General features: G+C 45.9%; 1 protein-coding gene across 4 annotated transcripts in view; it reads left to right on the top strand.

The window, feature by feature from the left end:
* The first annotated feature begins 284 nt into the window (after positions 1-284).
* Positions 285-21,934, top strand: part of Srgap3 (SLIT-ROBO Rho GTPase activating protein 3) — a 217,162-nt gene continuing 195,512 nt past the window's right edge. For all 4 annotated transcript variants that reach the window (XM_005066160.4, XM_005066159.4, XM_040738194.1 and 1 more), the window contains exon 1: positions 285-1,144. In XM_005066160.4, the coding sequence (XP_005066217.1) occupies positions 1,078-1,144 (67 nt within the window). In that variant the 5' untranslated portion in view covers positions 285-1,077. The remainder of the gene's footprint in view (positions 1,145-21,934) is intronic.

Genomic DNA, 21,934 nt, shown 5'->3' with positions numbered 1-21,934 from the left:
CAGAGTAACAACTTGTCATACAGCCGATGGTTTAAGGGCTTGAATTGATTTTCACCATGCGATGAAAAAGAATCTTCCAGTGTTTGTTAGAAAAATTTCTAGCCCAGCTACTACTAGCTGGAGTTTGCGGGAGCCTCCCAGGCCTTCCCAACCTGATTTTCTCCCCTCCTGCCGCCTTCCTTTTGTGAAACGTTTCTTCCCCTTTTTGCTTGCAGCCAGTTCAGCTCTCCTGTAGGCTACAATGTGTCAGTTGTTATAAAATCCGGGAGGCGGAGTCTAGTGACGAGGGCAGTGGGGGAGAGCTCCACCAGCCCTGCGGGGTGAACAGTCCATCCCTGGGTCCGGAGGAGCTAAGACGCTACAGCCAGAAAACTTCCATCTCCCTCTCCTGGCTTTGATCCTCACCGGACAGCAGACTCCAGGCGCCGACCGACCTGAGGGAGGATGAGAGATGACCGGTCCTTTGGCAACCTGACCATCTCCTCAGCAGAGCCTTCCAAAGAGAACCGGAGGCTGGCCACACGACCCAGGAGGCGCCGCGCCTCTTGTGGATGTGTGTGTATGAGTGAGAAAGCGGGTGTGTGCATGTGTGAGTGAGTGAGGGTGTGTGAGGGAGTGTGTGTGTGTGAGTGAGTGTGTGCATGCGTGTGTGTATGTGAGTGCTTGTGGTGCGGATGGGTGTGTGCACAGCACAATTGCGTGTAAGCGTGTCCGGGTGAGGGTGCACTTGTGAGTGTGTTTGTGTGTGTGCTCGTGCTCTTGGCTGCTATTATTATTATTATTTTGGAAGAAAAATCCTGGAAAACTGGGGCAGGTTATGGTACTCCCAGGGTGATTTCTCCTTTTGCAAGAGGAGCTGACCGGAGGAAGCTACCAGAGCCATTTCCCTGCCAGCAGAGAGCATTTTCCTCCCAGAAGAAGGATTTCTGCCCAGCTCTGTAGCCAAGTGAAAGAGCTTAGCCTTGAAACCTGTGAAATCGACTATCGCTGTGTGATTACCCAGGCTTGGGAGAGGACTTGGAAAGAAAAGGAGAAATAAATCAAACAGCCTGTCAGTTCTTTTTGCCACGTCGGAAGATGTCATCTCAAACTAAGTTCAAGAAAGACAAAGAGATCATCGCCGAATATGAAGCCCAAATAAAAGGTGAGCTGTGGGGCTGAGGGACTTTGCCTTCTCTCCCTTCCCTTGTCTCTCCCTCTGCTGTCTCCTTTGCCTCCTTGCCTTGGTGAGAAGTTGCTATGCAGCAATAATCTTATTGTAAGGAGGAGCAGCGGCGGCTGCACAAGTCCAGACTGGCTCCCACTGCAGATAGCGCCTGGGCTGGGAGCGTGAATTACAGAAAGGGCAGAAATCTCTGCATTGCAGGTGTGTGAGGAGGATCCTACGCCTGACTTTAGGAGTGTCACTGGTACTCCATCATCTTGGCGGTGATATGTCACTCTAAGGCCATTTTGATAGTCAAGGCCTCCTCCCTTCACTGCCGATGTGAAAGCCCTTTGCTATTTATGTATATATTTTCTGACCCACTCCCCCACCCCTTCTTTTGGCTTTTGTGGGTGGTTATTTCTGCCTCTGCTGCTTTCCCTGGGCTGAAATTCAAATGCACGAGTATGGGCTGTGGGGGGCACAGCGTCCTTAAGCAGCCCTTCTTTGTCAGTAGCATCTCTTGCCTGGTCTGAGTTGCCATGGATTAACTGTTACGGGACATATTGATCTAGACCAATGCAGGCATTTAGGCATAAAGAGAGAGTTCCGTGTACAAAATGTATTATGTGCTGGTCTTTCTGTACATGGTTGTTTCGGGTCATTGGCTTTGGTTCAAAGCCAATACCTGGACTGGTAGGTGCTGCGTGGCTCCCATGGTTCTGGAGAAAGTCTGCCTGCTGGGAGAGCAAGATGACCTTTGGGTGCTGGTTCCAGATTTGGTGGCATAGAACCCACACTTCTTGCAGAAGCCGCTCCCTAAATCCATGCTAGCTGAGGAAGAGAAGGGCTGCGGTTGTACAGCTAAATGCAGGCAAGCAGCATCCGCCCTCAGGCCAGATGGTGGGCTTTCTAAGCACAGCATCGGCAGGGAGATCTGAAGGCACCTTGCCCTGCTTCCCCTTTGCAGAGCCTGTGCCCTCAGAGAGGTCCCAGCTGTGGCTCCAAGCACCCGTTTTCTTTTTGGTCCTTGGTTCTCCTTGCTGCGACACAGGGTGTGTTGTGCTTTCATATGGAGTGGGCAAAATGCATCTTCAGTGGGTGTGGAGGCCTGGCTTTGAGGCAGTGTAGGGCGAGCTGCTTTGAGGCTGTGTAGCGTCGAGCTGCTTTGAGGTTCTAGTGACCTGAGGAGGCCACGCCTGTTACTTACTAGTGCTGCCTGAGGGCTCCACGCCCCAGGAAGTCAGTGGCCTCAGGCAGCCTGCTGGCTTGTCCCTGTGGCTTTCAACCTTCAGATATTGGGGGGGGGGAAGCTTTGTGAGGGAGCAGGCATGCAGAATGGGGTGGGGGGTTGTGTTTTCCTTGTCTTTTAGTTTTGGGCCAGGGCAGCATGCTGATGGCCCCTGGGTGGGTCCCAAGGTGAAAGGAAGAGAAATCTCTTCACTTCCTTGACCTCCTCCTTAGTTTTTAATTCAGTGTCAGAAACAGTGCCTGAGATGTATCAGCCTTGCTGACAATTTAGAAACAAATCCTTCAGCTGCCAGATATTGGGATTCACACAACTGCTCAGAACAAAAGCTGATTTTCCATTTTGTATATCTACTTTTTAAGGAGTTTATATATTTTTTGAGACTATATTGACTGCTTTTTTTTTTTTTTTTTTTTTTTTTTACTGAGAGTCCCATAAAAACATTACGACAGAGAAGAGAAGGGGATGTTTGGACAGTGGTCCCGATAGGAAATCTGCTTATCTCCTCTTTAAAGAATGTTGCCACCACCAAGCCAGTCAGCCTCTCCTGGGGATCCTCAGAGCATCAGGTGCTCCAGCTAATTCACTTCCTATTCACCTTTCACCTTTATTTTAACAACTAACCAACAAATACCAGGCCATGGTAATGAATTTCTTCAGGAAATTGGTTCAAAAGATCTGGTCTCTTTGGTTTAAATTTGGTTAATTTCCCCCCCTCTGTAGTTGTATCTTTAAGACTTAGATTGTAGGATCGTTGTACCTGAAGCCCTTTGAAACCTTTTCTTTCAGTGTTTTATTTATTGACCCTGTGTGTAGCTCGGTGGTGGAGCACTGGCCTAGCATGCTCCAGGGCTTCCATCCACAGCCTTGTTTGTTAATCACTGGCGTTAGGATTGATGTACCCAGGGACCTCTAGCTTCTGGGACTCACTCCCAGACATCACTGCTCTTGGCCTGCATAGTATGCAAAAGGGTTAGTATGAACCCAGTTCAGAGATAAGGAGCCGAGCTCTGGCAGTGTTCAGTGACTTACCCAAGGTCGCAAGGCCGTTATCTTCCCAGGCTTGGTGTCCCTGGTACATTGTTTGGCTGACACAGCCCCTTGAAGGATTGATGTCAGTACCAGATGGCAGCGTTGTGCTGGGGACTGACTGGCAGCCTCTTGATGGTGTCCCATTGTTTCCCCTCTCATTTTCTTCCCTCTGCCTTTGTGGCTTGTCTCTGAGGGATGTTTGACCAACTGAGCAAAATAAAGCTCTGTGCCAATTACTTTCTTCCTGGCATTTGGTCAGGTTGGTGCAACCAGCCTACTTCATTAAACAGGTCTCATAGATTGCAAATTTTGTGAGGGCAACTTAGGATTTTTCAAAACAGTGTTGAGTTCTCTGTTGGCTTTCTCCTTCTTGTCTCTAATTAAGGCATTTACTGACTTAACAAAGGACGCATACTTTCATATAGCATTTCTATTATAAACATTGTTAGATTCGAGTCTTCTCTTGCCTCCCCAGATACCTGAATCAATCTCTTGACTATATACTTGTGTTTGTGTATTCCAGGGACGAAAAACTCAGTGTCCTCCAGGCCTACATACTTTAAGTTTGGACAGCTGTGACTCATAGGATTTTTTCTTAGATGGCATCATCTACCCATTGGTTCTATAATTTCTTCTTCTTGGGGACTTCTTGGAACAGGATAGACACTTTTCTGTGACTGCCTATACATTTGGGTGTTGGGAGCCTCTGAATGTACCCCTGACTGTAGTTAGCCTTATTTGCTTTGGTAACAAGGCCCACTACCATTTACTGTCTTCATTGTTTCACTTGTCTATTTGAGGATTGTGGGGAGTTTCTCATGTGCCCCAGGATAGTCTTGTACTATTTAGCCATGGATGACTTTGAACTCCTGATGCTCCTGCCTCCTAAGTACTGTGGTTACAGTACTTATCACCATGCTGGGTTTATATAAGCTATGTTGGGGATTAAACCCAGGACTTGCTGTAATGTGTTGAGTGCTTGGAGGGTAGAATGAAGATGGTTTGTGGCAGGTGGCACACCTTACTGACAGCAGTAGAAGGGGTGATGACAGTTATGACAGATTTGAGGGCACACATCCTGTCCAAATGCAGTCATACTTGAGTGTAACCATTTGTTGCCACTTTTTTGTTTGTTTGTTTTGTTTTTTGTTTTCCAAGACAGGGTTTCTCTGTAGCTTTAGAACCTGTCCTGGAACTTGCTCTGTAGAACAGGCTGACCTCGAACTCACAGAGATCCGCCTGCTTCTGCCTCCCGAGTGCTGTGACTAAAGGCATGCGCCACTACCAGGCATTTGTTGCCATTTTTAAGCCCACCTACATCTCTTAATTTTTCCATAGATATCAGTAACCTGCAGGAAAGCTTCATGTTTTCAAAGAAGTTTTGCCAAAAAGACACCCGAAGATTTGACTCTCAATACTTTGTCAATATGGAGGAAGAAAGCCATCAATGTCCTCTCCTTTAATGCTGCCTGTAAGGTGTTCCATTAGGGCTTTGCACTGCTCATTACTTACACCGTGCATGCCTGTCGGGTATCTCTGCTCTCCTAGTCTAGGGGTCTTGTTAGCAACACAATGAATCTGCCTTGACTTGTTCTTGGTTCCCTCACGCTGGCTCCAAACAGACATTACTTCCTGTCTTAGAGGCTTCTCAGTGTCCCTTTACAATCTGCTTGCGAACCTTGCCTGAGAGTGAAATTACATTCTGCCATTGGGAAACTGGCAGGCTGTCACTCGGTTCCCGTTTTGAAAATCAGAACATTTGCCTGTCTCAATGCTTCTTGGCGCCTCTCCTGTCCTCCACAGTGTCCTCGGAGAGCACTGATAGCATTTGGGGATCTTATCTGTTGCATTCTCATACCCTGAGCTCTAATTGATCTCACTGCCAGACATAATGGTGTGTTCCACATTCACGATGGCGTTCCTGTTTCCATTTCAACCCAATAGAAGTGTGAAACAGAAGCACTGTGATTGACTTTAGGAATACTCATATTCATCTTAGGAGAACTTTTTAATAGTAAAAGTGAAAAAAATGGTGGAAAGAAGAGCTGGTTTGGGGATAAACATGCAAGAATGTATATTACTTACTTGTTCATGTATTCATTCAAATATATATGTATATCTATATCCATACATTACACTATTTATCTTCCAAGACCTTCCTTGGCAAATTATAGTAAAATAAGGAAACTGAAGAGCCCCACAATACAACCTTGCAATTGAGTGCTAGAATGAGCTCAGTCTTGCAGAGAGCTTCCTACATGCTCCTTAGGAGGCCTGGAGCCTCCTTAGGATGCACAGGCATTTCATCAGGATAAGAGAAGGAAAGCGCCCTGGATGGGGGAACCGTGGGGAGTGGTGGGGACTATGGTCAAAAGGGCAGTTCTAGAGGGACAAGTGCGGTGTACTCCAGCTTGTCATTGCCTGGCTGGAATTCGAGCCCACGATGGGCAGTTCTCCTGCTGTTGGGAGGACAGCTGAACTGAAACCCACTAACCTCTTCTTATGCCTGCCTTTGCCCTCCTTCCAACGCTTCCACTAACCCCCGCCCTCCTTCAAAGTCTACTCAGGTGACCATCCTCCACATATGATGCCTTCCCAGCTCTCCTAGGCAGAACTAACAGTTCCCTCTATCTGCCTCACTACCCTTAGCGTTGTTACTCTTCATCAAAATCTAGTGTTTAGGCCCTCATCGATGGCCTAAGAGCAAAAATGGGTGTAGCCATCTTTGTGTCTTCGGTGTGCTTAGTGCACAGGTAGTTGAGAGTGACTGGAAGTGTTTCCTTTGCCCCCTCCCTTAGCCTGGACTGGCTCAGTGAAACACACCAGCTGCGTGGCTTTTCCCTCAGGAGACTGGCAATTCCAAGATCAAGGTGCCAGCGAATTAGGTTTCTGTGAGAGGCCACTTCCTGGCTCATAGACAGCTCCTGTTGTGCCCTCGCTGGCCACTCTTCAGAGCACCGGGCTCACAGAGGTGAAACTTCTTCTTGGAAGGGTACAGTCACACCTGGAGGGGCCCATAATCTGCCCCTCACCTCTCAGGGGTAGGGATGGGGTTCACACATGCTTTGTGGAGGCCACAAACACTTGGTCTTGAGTATCATTCTTCCCGTTCCACCGAGAGGAGGCGCTTTCCTGTGCAAAGAAGCACTCCTGCTTTGCTGGGTTTACTACTTTGCCTCTGGTGCTTGTTACTGTGGAGATTTGGTGAACGATGCGCTCGAAGTCAGTGGGTCTTCAACAAGTTCTGATGGGGTGCAGTCTAGTTGGCTTTCCTTCTGGCCACCCTTCAGTGGATCTGAGGGTCCACATTGGTCATTTCCTGAGTTTGTTTCCCCATCAGAGTTGCTTTGGGTTATATAGCTTTTTTTTTTTTTTAGCAGACGGAGGCAATTTGTATTTTTCACTTGTTTTGTGATCCCTCTGCCTCTGTAAGACATTCATCCCTTTTCTAGATGAAGAGCTGAAGTTTAGAGAAATAGAATAATTTGCATTAGATTTCTCAGGGAGCCACAGCAAAGCTAGGTTCAAAAAGGAATCTTTCCAACTTCTGTTGGCACAGGAAGACGAAATGTGCCTGAAGGCAACATGGTGTTGCAATCCAGGGTTCCTTCATCGAGAGGCTGGGCACAGTGACCATGGCTTGGTGCTGTGGCCTAGTTAGTGCCTGCCATCTCAGGGACAACCGAGCACACTTCAGTGGGGGCATCGCCCTGGTGGGAGGTGGGTACTTGGGGTGGCAGAGCTGCAAGGCATGGGGGGATGTGTAGGATGGGGGTGATTGGAGAGATTGGGGTTCCTAAAGTTGAGTCCTTCCCTGGGTAGCTGCTGGGAAGGGGACAGGGTTGTTGTGTTTAAGGTACTGAGCTAAAAAAAAAAAAAAAACAAAAACCAACCTGTGACCTCAGACAGTACCCAGGACGTGGTGTCCCAGCCTTGCATTCACTGGGAAGTAGCTCGTTCTGGGTAGCTCACTGGTTTTTGAAGAGTACCTTGGCTGGCCAGGAACTGGACTTTGGGTATGTTCTAATTTGTTGACTCATCCTACCAGCTTGTGTCTGGGGTAATGTTTCCTGAAGTGTATCAAATGAAATTGGATGTAAGAGGCGTTGGGTGAGAGGAAATAGTTGTATGCTCCAATAGGTCTTGAAAATTCTAAGATAAACTAGCTGAAAGTGGCCTGTTTCCCTCAGGGCTTCAGACAGTCTTGGCAGTGCTGGGAAAGAACTGTAGAGTCAGGACAGTCTTCCCAAACTTTGTTCATTACACATTCCCCGATCCCTTCAGTGCTTTTCTCTGGAGACGGTTTGGAGATGGGCGCAGGGAAACAAATGCACGCCCACATCTGCTAAGTAATGTCAACGTGCTGCCTTGTGGTCACTTAGACCACGTGAGTTTTGCCATTTTCAACACCACAGTGCTCAACTACTGATTTATGTGGCAATTTGGAGACAGCCATGTTCTGATCAGCATGTGCTGCTGTGCGTGGTGTGTTTGTCTGTGTATGACAGTGGGGTGTGTGAGCATGGTGATGGGGGGATGGTCAAGGTGCCTTGAGTGGACTTTGCACTGGTCCTGGAATTGTCTGGTTTGTGCCTAGTGACAACAGTGCAGATAAAAACTGGAGAGTCAATGGCTCCTGCAGCTCTGAATGAGCCAACCTTGGCCACAACCTGAGGCACAGGAAATACCCTTTCTTTTTTTCTGTCACTTGGTTTCCATTTCATATCTCTGTTTTTCTGGGTGGTGACAGAGATACATCTGAGCCAATTTGAGACCTCTCTACTGTTCGGGATCATGATCTAAGATCCAGAGGAACTTGGGCAGTGCCAGTGAGATTGTAAACCACTGGTTGTAATTTACTGTCAGTCGAGTTTGGCGACTACAGAGCTGGGGTGTCATTTTTCCTATTGGGTTTTCATTGGTCAGTTGTTCTTTGTTCCTTGTGTGCCCTCTTTCCTCATCCTCTTGTATGTAATATGCAGGGATTGGGGGGCATCATGTCATTTACACCCATGCTGACTCTGGACGATTGTCCCTGGCCCATCTTGGTTGTTCCTATGAGCCTTGATTTCTGTTGTAACAGAAATCTTGTCTCTTTTCAGTTCCCACAAATCTGTTTGGTAACTGTCTTAGAGTTTCTATTGCTGTGAAGAGACAACATGACCACAGCAACTCTTATAAAGTAAAACATTTAAATGGGGTGGGTTGCTTACAGTTTTAGGAGTTCAATTCATTGTCAACATGGCGGGGAACATGGTGGCATGCAGGCAGACATGGTGCTGACTACATCTTGATCAGAAGGCAGCAGGAAATGAACTGTCTCACTGGCAGTAACTTGAGCAAAGGAGACCTCAAAGCATGTTCCCACAGTGACACACTTGCTTCAACAAGGCACACCTACTTCAACAATGCCATACTTCCTAATACTGCCACTCCGTTTGGGAGGCATTTTCTTTTTGCCAGAGAAAATCTCAACTTCTGTCTTTAGTTAGAGTTTCTATTGCTGTGAAGTGACATCATGACTACAGCAACTGTTGGAAAGGAAAACATTTAATTAAGATGGCAGCTTACAGATTCACAGGTTTAGCTCATTATCATGATGGCGGGGAGCATGGCCGTGTGCAGACAGACATGGTACTCGCTACATCTTTATCAGAAGGCAACAGGAAGTAGACTTAGGCTCTAGGTGTGGCTTGGGCGTATATATGAGACCTCAAAACCTACCCCCTCAGTGACACACTTCCTCCAACAAGGCCATACCTACTCCAAGAAAGCTATATCTCCTCACAGTGCCAGTTCTTATGAGGGCCAATTACATTCACACTACCACATTGCACAGGAATGGGGGAGGCATCATGTCATTTACACCCATGCTGACTCTGGACTATTGTCCGTGGCCCATCTTGGTTGTCCCTATGAGCCTTGATCTTTGCTTTAACAGAAATCTTGTTTCTTTTCAGTTCCCATGAATCTGTTTGGTAACTACTACACCTTCCCTCCCTTGTGAGGCGTGGAGCAGAGAACAGAATTTTTTTTCCTTATAAACCTGTGACAAGTACAGTCATATTATTTTACTTACTTTCTTCTTTGGTATAGGGAATCTTTATTTGCATATGTGTGCATACTTGTACATGCATGCATGTATTCATGGGTGTACGTACATAGCATAAAACAAGAGGAAAAGGTGATATCCTCATGTCATGAGATCAGATTTCCTTTTTTTTTTTTTTTTCGAGACAGGGTTTCTCTGTGGCTTTGGAGGCTGTCCTGGAACTCGCTCTGTAGACCAGGCTGGCCTCGAACTCACAGAGATCCGCCTGCCTCTGCCTCCCGAGTGCTGGGATTAAAGGCGTGCACCACCAACGCCCGGCTCAGATTTCCTTTTTTAAAGATTTATTTTTGTGTGCATGTGTGTATATATACGTGTGTGTGTACCTATGTGTGTATATGTATGTGTGTATGTATGTGTATGTGTGTATGTGTGTGCATGTGTATGTGTGAGTGCAGGTGTCTGAGGAGTTCAGAAGAGGGTCACAGATCCCCTGTAGCTTGAGTACAGGCATTTGTGAGCTACCTGATATGAGTGCTGGGAACTGAACTTGGTTCCTGTGCAAGAGTTGTAAGCACTCTTAACCACTACATCTAGAGGTCTCTCCAGACCTCTTCATGTTTTGTTTTGTCTAAGACAGGGTGTCATATATGCTTGACCTTGTTGGACCTAGGGCCTCATGTATGCTAGGCAAATGCTGAGTTACATCTCTGGCCAGTCCACATTCTTTCTCCTCTTCCCAAGGACTAAGCATTTGAAAGCCCAAAGGCTAGAAGTGACTCTCTGCATACTATCCCTGAGCATGGAATGTACTCTGGATTGAGAAGGACCAGAGTGGCCTAAGGATGTATGAGAGAAACCTTTGACTATTCCAGCATGTGGCACTTTCCTTCCTTCTCCATCTTCACTGCTGTGGTGTGACATCGATTAGCTCTTGCTGGGACGAGGCAACAACTTCCAAATTCATGGATTCTTATGGATGTGTGACCTGGGACTTTCTTGGTTAAGGGAGCTTAGCTGTACAATGTGGCTTCTGCCTGCTAGATATCAGTGGCCAACCTGCCCCAATTTGTGACAACCAAACATTTCTCCAGCTCTTACCAAATGACTTACTTCCAAAGGACAAACTTACCCCAGTTGAGAGCTATACTTTAATTGGTCTCCCTACTTCTCCTGTTGTCCCCATGGCCTGTTTTCCCTAGGGCATCTAGCGGATGTCCTTATAGTTGATGTCTGATGACCTCTGTTTAAACCCCTCAGTAGTGTCCCATGGAGTCTCTCATTAGGGACCCTGGACTGTATTTACAAAGCCATGGTCTTGGCTGTCTATTCTCTTTTGTCTTCACTTCCTGTTCTCTTGGTCTCTGCTGATTCCTCGACTTCTCCAATTTCCCCTCTTTCCAGAATGCTCTTTCTCTGGATAGCCACATGCTTGGCTCTTTGGTACTCAACTCTGCTTATGTGTCACCTCCAGACTATCCAACAGCACAGCCATGCAGTAGCTATTCATTGATCAGCTGACTTGAATTCTCTAGCACTTGGACTACACAGTGATTTCCCTCCTGTGTTTATTTATTCTCTTTTCTAGAGCTAAAGCTCCAAGAATGAAGCTGAAGGCTGCCTGTAGTGGCTCATACTTGTCTTTCCAGCCTCAAAAGGTTGAATCAGGGGTTTGGCAAATTGGAGGCAAACAAAATCAGGACTTTGATGTCTCTTGTTTGTGTGTTTCTAGCATGCAAAGCTTCTCCTGGTGTCTAACAGGTGCTTCTGATGTTTGTCGACTGCTTGAGTGTAGGTACCCTGGTGATGGATTTTGTGATTGTGTAGATTGAGTGGCCAGAGTGAAGCAGACCCAGGCTTCCCTCAGCGCAGCTGTGAGATAAGACGGAGAGTTGAGATGGGCCTCTTGCGCCCATGCAGAGCCACCTAACTAATACATGACTTAGGTGGTTACTTGTAGGAATGCTTCAGGGAACTGAATACAGTCTATTAGTTGAATTCTTAATATATGTGAGATTGGAGCATGGAAAGTACAAAGTGTATTCCTCATGCCCTTCTTTCACAAACTCATAGTTTTCTAGAACGATGGCTCTACAAAGGGACAAAACAATGAGATAAACTATGCTAAGAGTATCAGAGCCTTGTGGAAATTCAGACATGAAGTTAAGTTGATGCCTAGGAAGACTGGAGAAGTTATTATAGAAGCAAGACTTTTGGGGTAGGATTTTGGAGGGTAAGAAGCTCTCCAGGTTGTGGAAGGCATTTTGTGAATCGAGAATAAAATGTACCCAGGGCTTAGAGATCACAAAAGGGCCTGGGTACTTGGGAAATGCTGAGGTGTTTGATGTGTGAAACCCAGAGTGGGTGAAAGAGAATGGAGTCTGTCTTGGAGAGACTGAAGTCCTCTGACACTTTGACAGTGCAGAAGGTGCAATGAAAGATGAGTTTAGCCTATTTCCCCAATGTGGAAACTCATCTATGTCGTTATCAGAATTTTCCTGCTTTAACATTTTTATTTAAAAAATTCAAATTCCATTTATATATGTATGCACGCATGTATCAATGTATGCGCGGTGGTGTGTGCCATGTGAGCATGGGAGGTCAGAGGACAACTGCTGTGAGTTCCTCTGTCTTGGGGGTTCTTGGCGACAGCACCTTTACCTGCCGAGGTTTTCTACTTTTAAAAGCTAGTTATCTTTCCATGGTGCAGGCAGATGACATTTTGTTTATCAGTGTGTTTGTCAGTGGATACTGCACTTGTTTTAGACAGTGGGTACTTCCTATGTTTTAAATATTATGGATACTGCTGGTCTGTTTTACTTTTTGTTTTTTTGAGACAGGGTTTTTCTGTGTAGCTTTGTAGACCATCCTGGCCTGGAACTCACAGAGATCCACCTGCCTCTGCCTCTCGAGTACTGGGATTAAAGGCATGTGCCACCACCGCTGGGCTGGTTACTGCTGTTTTAAACAACGTGTTTGATCACAAAAGCCACTTCACTTTTGGTTATGGGTGTGTTACACATTCATTATTTCAAATCGTTGAAAATAAAGAAAAATATAGAAAGGAGAAAAATCTAGAAGCCACTCTTGAGGTAACTACTACATGAACTAAGTGTAATTCTTTTTAGATCTCACGTGTCTCTCCTCTCTCAAATCTGTTTTATATCTGTATGTAGCAAGAACAAGACCAAGGATCTTTGATGCAAACTTATAAAAATAAATCTAATAGACAGGGATACAGGCCTAGGGCTTATAAAGCACAGCCTAACGGTGACCAATCAACCATCCAGGTGAGGGAGGGGCTTGTGCATTTGGATGGGTCTTTTAGGGAGTGTCAGAAGGATGCTGGGGCTTGTTCTATTAGGTATATGGCTTCTCTTGACCATTTCTGGCCCAGCTCTCTGCAGACTTTAAAAACAAACAAAATGTATGTAAAACCAAGCTTTCTCATTAAGAGCCATGCCCACAGCTACTGTGGCTGCTTCCAGCTTGAATGTCCCGTCCTCGCCTTTTCCAGTCTCACTCCCCTCCTGGCCCCAGAGACAGTTCCTGTTTCCAGCAGGGAGTTTTCAAAGGGGAGCTTCGCCTGAGGAAAATGGCCGTGCTCCACGGCCGCTCACCTTCACCACTGACTGCCTTTCTGTGGAACACCATTCCTTTCCTGTTGCACCCATCTGTGGCTCCTCTACTCACTGCTGATGGCCTCATAGCTCCTGTACTGGTTAGGGTTTATCAGCTTCACGCAAGCTAGAGTCATCTGGGATGAGGGAACCTCAACTGAGAAAAAGTCTTCATCAAATTGGCTTATAGATAAGTTTGTGTGTTTTCCTGACCAATGATTGGTGTGGGAGGGCTCAGCATATTGGGTGTGCTGATCCCAGGAGGTAAGAGACAGCATGCTGGCAAGTCAGAAAGTAGTGTTCCTCAGGAGCCAAGACTGTGCTGGAGAAACCCACACAAACATCTGACCTGACCTAGTGAGAGCACGAAAATCCTAGTTGTAAAGCTGGGGAACCAGCATTTGACCCAACCAAGCCCTCTGAATGTGGGTGTCAGCTAAGGAGGCCAGGTGGAAGCTCTAACAGTGGAGCCAGTGTTTATCCCTAGGGCACAAATGGACTTTGGGAGCCCATTCTCTATGGAGGGATACTATTGCAACCCAGATACAAGAAAGAGGGCCTAGGCCCTCCCCCAAATGATGTGACGAACTTTGATGGTCTCTGTGGAGGGCCTCACTATCCTTGGAGAGTGGGTGGGGGTGGGTTGGGGGGTCGGTGGGGAGCACAGGGGGATGGGAGGGTTAGGGATAAGAGTGCCTCTTTAAAGAAAAAAGAAAGTAGTGTTTCTCCATGGCCTCTGCTTTAGTTCCTGTCTTCAGGGTCTGCCTTTAGTTCCTACCCTGACTTCCCATCATGACAGATTGTAAACTGTGTGTTGAAATAAACCCTTTCTTCCTTTCTTTTGGTCATGGTGTTTATCAAAGCAATAGAAAGCAATATAAGACAGCTCTACACTGACTGTTCTTCCAGAGGTCCTGAGTTCAGTTCCCAGCAACCACAGGGTAGCTCACAACCACCTTGAATGAGATCTGGTACCCTCTGCTGGCATGCAGGCAGAAGGCTGTATACACAATAAATTAATAAAATATTAAAAAAAATTTTTAAAGACAGCTCTAAGAGGTTGCAACTTGCTATCCTTTTTCCACCAAGACATTTTCAGGCAGAGTTAGTGTTATGGTTTGAATGTGTCAAGTCCCCCACAGGCCACCAATGAGAGCTTGGTCCCAGTTGGAAACGCTGTCTTGAAGACTATGGAGCTTTTTAGGAGGTGGGGTCCAACTGGTGGTGGTAGTCTCTAGGGGCAGGCCTTTGAAGGTTTGATTTGCCTCTGGTACAGTCTGCTTCCTGTCTACACAGTGGGAATAGCTGCCACTCACACTCCTGCTGGTGTGCCTTCCTGGCCATGATGGACTGGAATCTCTCTAAAAGTGTCAGTCAGAATGACCCCTCTTTCCATTAAGGTGATTCTGCCAGGTGTTTTGGTCAGAGATGCAGTCATTAGTATTGTTGGCCAATAGCATTGCCTTTACTTTGATCAGTGGCTTCTTTAGATAGGGTGCTATGGGTCTCTCATGATGTGCCACCTTGGGGAAACTGAGGCAGACCAACACTTAGTCCCTGGCCCCAGATGTCTGATAAAGGATTGCTCTCTTGCCCTTGCCATCTGGGCTCTTGTCCCTTGCCCTCCTCTGGGACTCTGTCCCTGCCTGGTCCTCGTAGTTCAGGCCTCACGCCGAGCATCTCTGCGTCTTTTGCTTCTGTTTGGTATAGTATTTCCACTGAAACTCTGTTTCAAAAGTGGCAGAGGCCTGAGTACTCTCTGCCAGAAACACAGAATTATGGTACTGGAATTAGTGTGAGGGAAATGCTGAGAGTGTGGCGGCCCACCGCAGTTGATTTAGTTTAACAAGTATTTATTGAGCGCCTGCTGTGTTTGCGTTCATAGACTTTATATCATTCTATGGGGAATACACCTTGTAACTTGTAATTACTAAAGTGCTGAATGTTATGTAAGGGGCTGTGCAGAATACAGGGAGAACCTGTAACAGGCAGATCTAAATGGTTGCAAGTGCTGTTGGCGATTTTCTGATATTGATCTGTACGGCTGGATCTTACTGGGCAAACCTATATCACTGCAATTATTTCCAGTGCTCCTTGAGATCCAGACAGAATCATCCTTCCATTTAGAAAAGGGTCAGAGGTCATCCAAGTATTTAAGGGATCGGTAAGTAGGTCTAAGTGCTTCCAAGAGAAAAACACAACTGCAGGTGTGAACGATCAAAATAGTTTCAGAAAGAGGACACTCTGATTCATGGTGGTGAATACAGTCACGGAGTAGGTGCTTCTAAGAAAGAGGACAATCTGATAGCCGTTCTCATGGTGGTGAGTACAGTCACGGAGTAGGTGCTTCTAAGGTGAAAAGGCTGTGAATCGACCAAAGACGTGAAAAGCACTGTGGCTGTGTAGAATTAAGCAAAAGCCACACTGGATGTGTGATAGATTCTAAAATGTAGAAGACTGTGTTAACGATGCACACACCATGCTCTGCACGGCTTGAATTGTAGCTCCTGGCCAGTCAGACCAAGGAGAAGTTCACAACAGATGAAAAGGCATTAGATTTTCTGTGCATTGGTTTTTCCACTTGAGAAAGGAGGGTCACAATACCTCACAGTGTGTGTGTGTGTGTGTGTGTGTTTGTGTGTGTGCACACACATGGGTGTGTGCGTGTGTCAATTAACATGACACATCATAATTTCCAGCACAATCCTTGGTACACAGTGGCATTTGAAAACCATGAAAATGTTAACTAATTCAGGTCGGGTGCCAGCATTCCACACCCTGGACTGTGAACCTGAGCTGTTGTAAAGTAGATAAAGTACCAAAAGTTCCCAGCAGGGGTTTCTGACAAAAGCAAGTTCTGGTAAGTGGTGGGTAGCTTACTGTTTACTTTGCCTTCTCTAGCATGGTTTCTGGACCACTTGGGAGGACTGAGTAGCAAATTGAGATTCCATGTCGGGAGAACATTTTCCCCCATCCACACACTTTTTTCAGACTCCTAAATGATAGATAGATATAGGAGTAAAAGCTCACATCAGATCTTTTAACTCTGACTTAAGTCAGGGAACGTGAAAAGTGCTGTGGGCCAGAGCAGGGGAGGACAGTCCTAAGACCTAGTTGTCTTTTCCTGGTCTGTCTTTTGGATAAGCTACACCTCTGTTCTCTATCCGGCCCCACTGGCTGCTAACAGAGGGCTTGTCTGGCCCAAATCGTAGTTGCGGTGAGATGAGGTGGCATGTGAGAACTCCACTGGGCGACACAATGCTTATTATTTCTATTTTTTGTCTGGCTCCTCCCAGGGACATGGTTGCTGCACAGTGGCCTTGTTTACATGTCCATTTCCCTGTGAGTTCATTGAATACAGGGGCCTCGTTTTATTCATTCTCGAATCCTTGGGCTTAGAGCCTGCCACTTGGGAGACATTCAAAAGTTTTGGACTATCAAAAGCAAAACAAACAAACAAACAAACAAACGAGAAGGAAGAGCAAATAATTCAGCATAATCCCATGAAAATGTTAAGACTGTTTTCTAGGAAACGTTACCTTTCACGCCTTTAAAAGAATTTAAAAGATCAGCCTAAACCCTAAGCAGAAGTGTTATTGCTAGGAGAGAAGAAGCAGGAACTCCAGCATGGAAAATGAGGCCAGTTTTGTAAAGAGATAGCAGTGCCCCCCTCCCCAACCAATCAAATGCATGTGCAGTTTCCAAGGGGAGCGGAGTGCATGAAAAGAGTCTATGAAAAGCAAATCCTGCTCCTTCTGGAGAGTGATCTCCCAAGAAACAGGAATCCATCCCCCCCCCCACCTACACACACAGTCCCCAGTTTCTCTCATTGTCTGTCGGAGGCCGGAGAAAGCCTTCTCAGGGATCCTCAGACAAAGGCCCTCCTTGGCCTTTACTCCAGACTTTGGTGGTAAAAACATGTCCCCCACAAGTGGGACAAATTCCAGTTGCCTGACGAAGTTGGAAGGATTCTGTGTACCCTGACTGAGGGGGGACTCTATTGTTTCCAAGATCCTGATAATTGTTGTCCATAATGGCAAGTGAGGTCACCAGTGCAAATCCACTAGAGTCCCTGGGGGGCAGTCCTGCTGTTAGCAAAGAGGCCCAAGCCAGACTTTGATACTTGCGTCCTTGTCCATGTAATGCCCAACCTGCACTTTTTCCTGTTTTCCCTTACCAGTTGTCTCAGTACAGGCCGGACTGAGCACCATCAGACAAGTTCATGGTTGCTTAGATACATGCCTGTTTTATACGGACTGCAGTTCGCCTAGGTGAAGCCTATCGTAGCTGCCAAAAGGCTCTATATTGCTTGGGATTTTAATTGGATGCTTGGATAAGGGTGTTAGCATGCCTATCTGGTTTGAGTGGCAAGGGGCCAATGAAGGCAGGCTTGGCACAGAGGCTCAGTGTCTTGATAAACTCACGATAAGTTAAAAATATGGTTAAGTTAAACCTACTAACATTGCAGCCATGTCCCGCCTACCTTGAATATGCTCTGAACACCTACAGCGGCCTACAGTTGGCAAAATTATCTAGCACAAAGCCTAGGTTGTAACAGAGTACTTAGCATCTCATAGAATTTGTTGGATGCTGGTATGTAGAAGCCTCTACATTGGAGCGTTGTTTTTTTCTGGTGATCTTGGGAGCTGTGGCTTGCTGCGGTTGCCCAGCATTGAAAAACTCAGGAGGAAGAGACAGTTGGATCTCTGTGACTTTGAGGCCAGCCCGTTCTACAGAGTGAGTTCCAGGACAGCCAGAGCAGTTACACAGAGAAAACCTGCCTCAAACAAACAAACAAACAACTCAGTATTGTCACCACACATTTCTAACCTTGGGAAAGATAAAATTCAAAATTAGATGTACAGTTTTCTGCTGTGTTCACACCATTGTCAAGTTAAAAACAAATCATCCCATTCAGAGACATGATTGCTGATGTTGAAGTGAAGATGGTCGTGGCTCAGGACTGCTAGCTTCTGGCTGTGTGTCTTGGGAGTCTTGCCACCTTTTGAGCCTCAGTGCCCTTGTCTGTTAGGTGAAGACAACAATCTGCCTAGCTGAAATGATGTAATACACAAAATCTCTAGCATGGTGCCTTGCACACTGTAAAGACTCAAACGATGCTACCCATTTTTACTAATAATTACAAAAATGCAGCCTCTGAAGTCTAAAAGATCTGGGCTCAAATAACAGTTCTACCTTTTATTAGATAATGGGAAAGCTCTGTCTCTCCGAGGCTCAGTTTCTTGCTTTTCAAGAGGGACCGTGATGCAAATACACTTGGGCATCACTGTAGAGCATCAGGCAGAACAGACATGTGGGAGATGCTTAACACACAGTATTGAGCAGCTATTTAGAGAACCACCAAGTCCTTTTCCATTCAAACCAGAAGAGACGGGGAGAGGGACACCAGTGCACTGCTCTTCACATGGAGAACTCCTTGGCTGTGGGTAGGGTGGGCACCAAGTGCCCCCCATTCCAAACATGCTTGAGTCATTGCTCTGTTATTCTAGGGTAACTAAAACAGGTCTGGAGTCTGTGAGTTCATGTGGAAATCTGGAGAGCCTGATCCCTTCCTGTAGGAACCAGCGTGGACACTTATTCCTCTTTCCAAAACTTTACCAGACTCAACCAGCCACAGAAAAAAACGGAGAGGGTCTGGACTATCCAGGTTTTACCTTTGACCCCCTTGAAAACACACTCCCCAGGATTTTGGTTCATAAAGCTATCTTATGAACTAGCTGGTCCATAGATCTAATCTTTCCTTCCTGTGGGTAGATTTATTATTATTATTATTATTATTATTATTATTATTATTATTACTACTATTATTGTTAGAGGCAGAGTCTTGCTATGTAAACCAGACTGGCCTTGAGCTCGTGGTGATCTATCAGTTTCTGTCTTCTGAGTGCTGTGCTTACAGGCCTGTGCCACCACATCCAACTCAGTGAATAGCTTTCTATGACCTTAATTGGCAAAGGAGCAAATAGAACTGGCCTTGAGCTCACTGGAGTTCAGGACCCCTCTTCCTCTCCTGTTCCAATCTCACTGATCTTCTACTGGTCCTGAGAATTTCACAGCTTAGCCTAGGCTGAGCTCTCAGGAAGGTCTGGCCTGTGCCTTGAAGCCAACAGCTGGGTCATGTAGCCCTTAAAGATTAAACAGTGCCTCTTGGACATTTCTGGCTCTCTTCATGTTCTTGAAATGATCCAATAGGACAGTGGTTCTTAACCAAAAGGCAACCCCACAACCCTTGCACAGGGGTCACCTGAGACCATCAGAAAAGACAGGTATTTACACTACAATTCATAACAGTAGCAAAGTTACAGTTATAAAGTAGCAACGAAAATAGCTTTATGGTTGGGGGTCACCACAACATGAGGAACTGTATTAAAAGACCATAATATTAGGAAGGTTGAGAACCACTGCACCAGGAGGAAAAAAAAATAAAAAGAATTGATTCCACTCCCACCCCACTGCTGCCCCAAACTGACACCGAGCACCAAGCAAGAGATGGTCTGTGGGCTAGTGACTTGTGCTGTTGAGATGCTAACAGAGGTGTCAACTTCATATACATGCACACACCTCTGACTCTTTCAGATCGGGAGATCAGGTCGGAGGTGACCAGTTGCCACCAGTTCATAGGATGCTGTCATTTTCTTGGCCAGGAGTGGTTCCCTCCCTGTATTTGTTAATTTTTTCATTTCTGTGACAAAAGCAACTTAAACAAGGAAGAATTGACTTGGACTTGTGGTTTTAAGGGGACAGCCCATCATGGTGGGGAAGGCATGGCAACAAGAGCATGGGGCAGCCCACAGTCAAGAAACACAGCTCCTAGCGAGGAGCCAAGGCTATCCACATGCACAATGGCTCTCCCCTCCTCAGTTAAATCTCTTAGGTGTGTTTCCATGGTGATTCTACATCAAATCAGGTTGCCAATCAAGATTAGCCATGACGGTGCCCATAATCCCTTATCTCACACCTGCTGCTTCATATATTCACCGACGCTGTCTAGTTTCTCTAGACCTATGATTTTCCACTTCTGGGTCAGGCTAAGACATTCTACTTTCTTTTCTATCTCAAAAGAGCTTCTCTAGATTGGCTTGTAAAATGAGCATAGCGTGCCACTGTACCGCACAATTCCATGTCTTTGATAAGAGAATGCCTCCAAGTTGCCATTATCTTTCAAAATTTCACAGCAGAAATGTCATCATTATTGTCATTTGCCAAAGAACGAGGTTTCAACCAACAGACCACATATACAACTTTGTCCCATGTGACACTACCTGGTGGTTTTATAGCCATCTTCGTTTGTGTAAGTTCATACTCTGATGTTTTCACAGTGAGATTGTCCAATAATATTTACACAGTGGAATTAATGTTTGCACAGTGAGACTGTCCAGTAAGTGTTCATTTCTCCACGTGTCTCCTCATCAACAAATGGTGCAAAACTGTATGTCTCTTGAGGATGAGTTTGAAGTTGGGGTCAAGAGCAGGATGCTGTTGGTCAAAGACTGAGGAGGATTGGGGATAAACTTGAAGCTGCTGGAGGCCACTGAAGACCTAGTGATGTGGTGGATGGTGTCCTTAATAATTCATGTAATCATTATCATAATATGTCTTTTTGTGTATGTATGTATGTATATATGTATGTATGTGGAAGCCAGAGGTAGATGTGGAGTATCTTTAATCAATCAGTGCTCTCTACCTAATTTTTGAGGCAGAGTCTCTTACTGAATCTTCAGCTCACTCTTTTGGCTAGATGTGTGACCAATAAGCCCTAGGGATCCTCTTGTCTCTGCCTCCCTGGAAATAAGATTACAGGTACGTGTTACCATGCCTGGCTTACATAGGCATTCAGAATTGAACTCATGCTGTGTGGCAAGCATTATAATGACAACTACCTCATAACCTCCATGATATGTCTTTGGTAATTAAAATTCCTTTAATCTAAGGTGACAATTTTAATACCATTGCATACTCAACAAAGAAGGATTCTGTCCAGCCTGGCCCAAGAACTCTGACTGGACTGTCAAAGTCAGAGACCACATTCAGCAGATAGTACTTTCTTGGCTTCCGGCAAGCCCATTTTCTATCATTGCCTCAGTTTCTCCTTCCTGGTTACCTCACTGGACTCTTGTGAGGATTAGGTAACAGGGTCCAGGCTCCGTTCTTCTCCAGTGTCTGCAGGGTGGGCTGCACTCGATGTGAATACTCTGTTATTGTTCGTACCCAGATTTTCAGGTTTTAATTGGATCCAAGAATGAAATTTAGAACAGTTACAGCAACCATGGCAGCTTGCAGGCAAGTTAGACTCACTAGCATATTTTCTTTGGCTCTGTAGCACTTACAGAAACGGATTCATTTCCAACATTTAAAAACCAAGAGGGTTTCTTTAAAAAGAGAAAAAACAGGAGTGTTCACATAAAAGTCCAGATTTTTGGCATTTCTCACAAAATAGGATGATCATTCTTAGAGGGAAGCATAATGGCTGTCCTCTTCCCAGGGACAGGGGTTCACACTTGTTCTAGTGTCCATGGGCCTGTTTCACTCCCCGCTGTCTGCTTGGCTCATTGGGGCATCTGAGATCTTTGATCTTGGAGGAATGGATCAACCTGGAGTCAGCACTCTATAAATATGATCTCCTGCAGATGGCTTGGGAGAAGTAGAGTGAAGGTTGCATTTACTGGCAGGGGTCCACTGTGCCATCTGTATTATCGATTAAAAGAATCACGAAATGCAGAGCCGTTGGCCTCAACAATCTACAGGGTGGAAGCAGGGGCTTGGTCCTTTTAAAAGGGGTTCGATTTGTATCTATGAGTGAGAGCCCACTCAATTGCAAC

The sequence above is a fragment of the Mesocricetus auratus genome, unplaced genomic scaffold (genome assembly GCF_017639785.1).
Source record: "Mesocricetus auratus isolate SY011 unplaced genomic scaffold, BCM_Maur_2.0 Super-Scaffold_100676, whole genome shotgun sequence".
Taxonomy (NCBI): domain Eukaryota; kingdom Metazoa; phylum Chordata; class Mammalia; order Rodentia; family Cricetidae; genus Mesocricetus; species Mesocricetus auratus.
Note: the sequence above shows the minus strand (reverse complement) of the source record. Positions and strands in the feature narration are given on the sequence as shown.